The 3,886-nt window shown below is 30.3% G+C and overlaps 1 protein-coding gene across 1 annotated transcript in view; it reads right to left on the bottom strand.

The window, feature by feature from the left end:
* Positions 1–431: 431 nt before the first annotated feature.
* LOC106471560 (vacuolar protein sorting-associated protein 72 homolog) overlaps positions 432–3,886 on the bottom strand; it is a 32,944-nt gene continuing 29,489 nt past the window's right edge. Inside the window, exons 5-6 of the mRNA XM_022400172.1 lie at positions 3,277–3,466; positions 432–1,175 (exon numbers count right to left, since the gene is read on the bottom strand). Coding sequence (XP_022255880.1) covers positions 803–1,175; positions 3,277–3,466 — 563 coding nt within the window. The 3' untranslated portion in view covers positions 432–802. The remainder of the gene's footprint in view (positions 1,176–3,276; positions 3,467–3,886) is intronic.

Below are 3,886 nucleotides of genomic sequence, written 5' to 3'. Positions count from 1 at the left end.
GCAAGTTGCACGTGGGGGAAAAAAACGCGCCTGATTTAAATGTCACACCTGAACGCTCACATCCTTTTAATTATGTTTGAAATTACGAACATTGCTCAACATCATGAAAATTAAACCTTATTTTCAATAAGCAATCCTGAAAATTATTTGGGGGTGCTTAACTTTTTTCCAGGTGTATATTACAATTTACCTCTATGTTGTAGAAACATATTGCCTTGAAAATCAATAATTGATATTTCATATTGAATCATATATTATAATTGTTAATTTACACGATATTTTTATCCATTCTGGCCTACATAAGTAGAAACTAATTGGTCCTGATGATGTGAACGAATTTCAATAATTTTTTTTTAATGCATATTTAACATCAAAATTTTTTCAATAATGGGTTTTAACACATAATAAGAAACGATAATTCACCTCATAACTTTGTATTAAGTTTTGGTATTCTTTATATCCAAACAATGACATCGAATATATGCACTTTATTAATGAAAATGACAAAAGAGTGCGTAGAAGTACGTTTAAGAAAATAGTTTACCTCAGTTCTTGAAACTTTCTTGTACAATCAAGAGTTTTGTCTCCAATAGAAAGAAGTCACTCTGCATGTTACCACAGTACAGATATCCAAAAAATATTTATGTCAGTAGTTTTACTAATTTTTGTCTGTGATAGCGTACATTTTCTCTTCTGCTTTACTCCAATCATAATAGTAGTATCTTCAGCCATAGTGGCTTCTTAAAAACTCTACAATGTCAGAAGTACGTACCACACTATCTTATCACATCAAAATAATGTTTCATTCTATTCCAACTGCAGACTTAGCTGTCGGTTGTGATGTCTGAGATGGTTGTTTCGGAGGTGGTTTATTTTTCTTACGCCACTCTACCCAGGCTGCTACTTCTGGTTGTCGTAAGTCACCTTTTTGCTCTAGCTGTTGGTAATATGCCTCCCTAAGAAACTTGAAAGCTTGTAAATTGGCATATGGGATGTGGGTGACAGGATCAAAATAGCGAGCAGGTAAACGGGTAATTGGACACACATTACGTGTAACTGGTTTTGGTTTTTTGCATGGAAAATATTCCCGTAAAATACCTTCATCCGTGAAGGAGATGAAGTTTCTGGAACATCTAGATGAAGATAAGTTTCCTCTGTTGGAATTCTCTTGTTCACTAGGAATACAAACATCAAAACAAAATTCTCAACTGAAAATAGTGACTAAGGTAGGATACAAGGTTTTGAATACATAGAAAATAAAATAAATACCAGACTTTACTGCTATTATAATATCAAACTACTATAAACTGTGTAAAACTTAATATAAAAATATATGATAAGAATACAACATTAAACTATATCACAATGTACATCATGTTAAACCTATGGACAGGGAAAAGTAATATTTGCATGTCACAACTTTTTTAAAAGAGTTATATTCAAAATTTAGTTAAATCTATTTATTATCAATATAAGTTTATGACCTTGACATCCAAAAATAGTTTATAATTCACATTTTCATAAGTTTTAATTCCTTAATTTCAAAAGAAATATTGAAATAAATTCATAATCAGCATTTCTGAATCACATGACACTCTGACTTCTCATTTATAGATTTTTTCTCTTCCCTCAAAATAGCTTCAGATTTTCGATCAATTAGAAATGCATATCATGGCTACTGACAAGCTAAAACATAAAATGTCAACCTTTTCTTAATTTACTTAGATCTTTGTTCAACCCACAGTGACATACCTCTCCCATATCCTCTGTCTTTTAAGAAATGTTTATAATGCTCTCTGATAGTGCTATTGGACATGTTTATAACCAACAGAAAGAGCATATTCTGAAATACATGACAGACGATTGTCTGTTTTGGTTTAGTGATCAAAGATGATAATTCGCAGGAAGAGATTATTGTATTTGGTTCAAGCAGTAATGGAATTTTTTTAACCTAGTTATATACTAGTTAAAAAGTTAGATAAATCTCAGTAGGTTTGGGACATTCTACTTTAGTGCCTTATATAGTGCTAAACTAACACAGCAAAAAAAGGTAGGGCTTACAAAAGCATGCATGCAAGTATAAAAGGCCTCACAAATAAAAACTATTTTTTTATATATTGTTATACATGTCTTTAGGAAAAGAAACTAAAACTTAAAAATTAGAAAGTTATTAAGTTAGATAAGAAAACTTAAACAGAAAAAAAAAAAGTTTTACTCAAGGACTGCACTCTCGCTGTCAATATAACTTGGTAGATTGTTTACCCTAACTTGATCTAAGTGCTTGCAGAGTGATTTATTGCTTTGTTATATGATTCAAAGTGCAATAAAATTATATGAAAACAGATGTAAAACTGTTAGAAGGCTGAGGCTGTTTATATTAATTAACTATAATTGTCTGTTACAATTGGCAGATTGTTTACCCTAACATGATCCAAGCTCACATGATTCAAAGCACAATAAAACTATATGTAAAACTGTTAGAAGTCTGAGGCTATTTATATTAATTAACTATAATTGTCTGTTACAATTGGCAGATTGTTTACCCTAACATGATCCAAGCTCACATGATTCAAAGCACAATAAAACTATATGTAAAACTGTTAGAAGTCTGAGGCTATTTATATTAATTAACTATAATTGTCTATTACAATAGGCTGTCTTTATATAAAAAAAGAAGTATTTTGATATTATTTCATATTTTCAGTGTTTTGTAACTAATGATTTCCGTACTGTTATTGTTGGGAGAAAGAAAATAAAAGATAAAGTATAAAACATTGCCCCAAAAAAACAAAAACTTTTGATATTCATTTAGGAGGTTCTAGAGATTAGGTTATGCAAATGAAATATGAAAACTGTGATATGAAAAGAGGAACTTTTATTCTTAGCATGAAAATAACTTTTCACGTACACTGACCCAGTATAGGCTTGAGAAATTCAGAAAAAAAGTCTAGTAAAAACACTATTCAAAAACCTGTTGTTGTTTTTTTGTGTACAACAGACTTGTATGCATAGTTTCATGGTTGTAAGCTCAGTTAATCAGACTCTGCTCATATGCATAGGGTTAACTAAACCATCTTAGCTTTGAAGCAATGGCATCAGTGATCTAACTATTACATCGAAATAAAATTATCTTCATTAAAAAGAGCCTTGGAAATTTATTCCTGAGGTAAAAAATCATCCTTTAGGGACTGCTCAATCACTTTAACATTGGAAATGACTGAACAAAGATTTTAAAGACAAATATTGTGTGTATAAAAAAAACAATATAATCATTACCTAGCTTCAGTGGTCACAACAGTAGGAAGTTCCTCAATTAGAGGCATGGAGACAGAATGATAGCGTATAACTGGACCCTTATAGGTGTGTTTTATGAACTTCGTCTTCTTCCTCTCCAACTCCAAACGTTGATAGGATTCTAGAAAACAATTGTCTGTTATAATGGATGTGTCATTTCTTGAAAATATGACTTAATAATCTTTATCAACTTAACTGAATAGAGGTTGATGGGATAAAAACCAGCAATTCAAAAAAATTTAAAACTGAATTACCTTTATAACAGCCAACTAAAAATAAAACTATACATCTAGTAACTTTTCTATGTGGATAAGTTTATTGATTTTCATTAGTTAATGAAGGTTGAGCTATTTTGATTATCGAATCAAACTTGCACTTTAGTAACCGAGATAAACTTATTACAAGTGAATAAGTAAAAAATTAATTTGATACATCTTGTCATGATATCAGACACATAAGTAAAAAAATTAATTTGATACATCTTGTCATGATATCAGACACATAAGTAAAAAAATTGATTTGATACATCTTGTCATGATATCAGACACATAAGTAAAAAAATTGATTTGATACATCAGGTCATGATATCAGA

This window comes from Limulus polyphemus, unplaced genomic scaffold (genome assembly GCF_000517525.1).
Source record: "Limulus polyphemus unplaced genomic scaffold, Limulus_polyphemus-2.1.2 Scaffold4698, whole genome shotgun sequence".
NCBI classification, from domain to species: Eukaryota; Metazoa; Arthropoda; class Merostomata; order Xiphosura; family Limulidae; genus Limulus; species Limulus polyphemus.
Note: the sequence above shows the minus strand (reverse complement) of the source record. Positions and strands in the feature narration are given on the sequence as shown.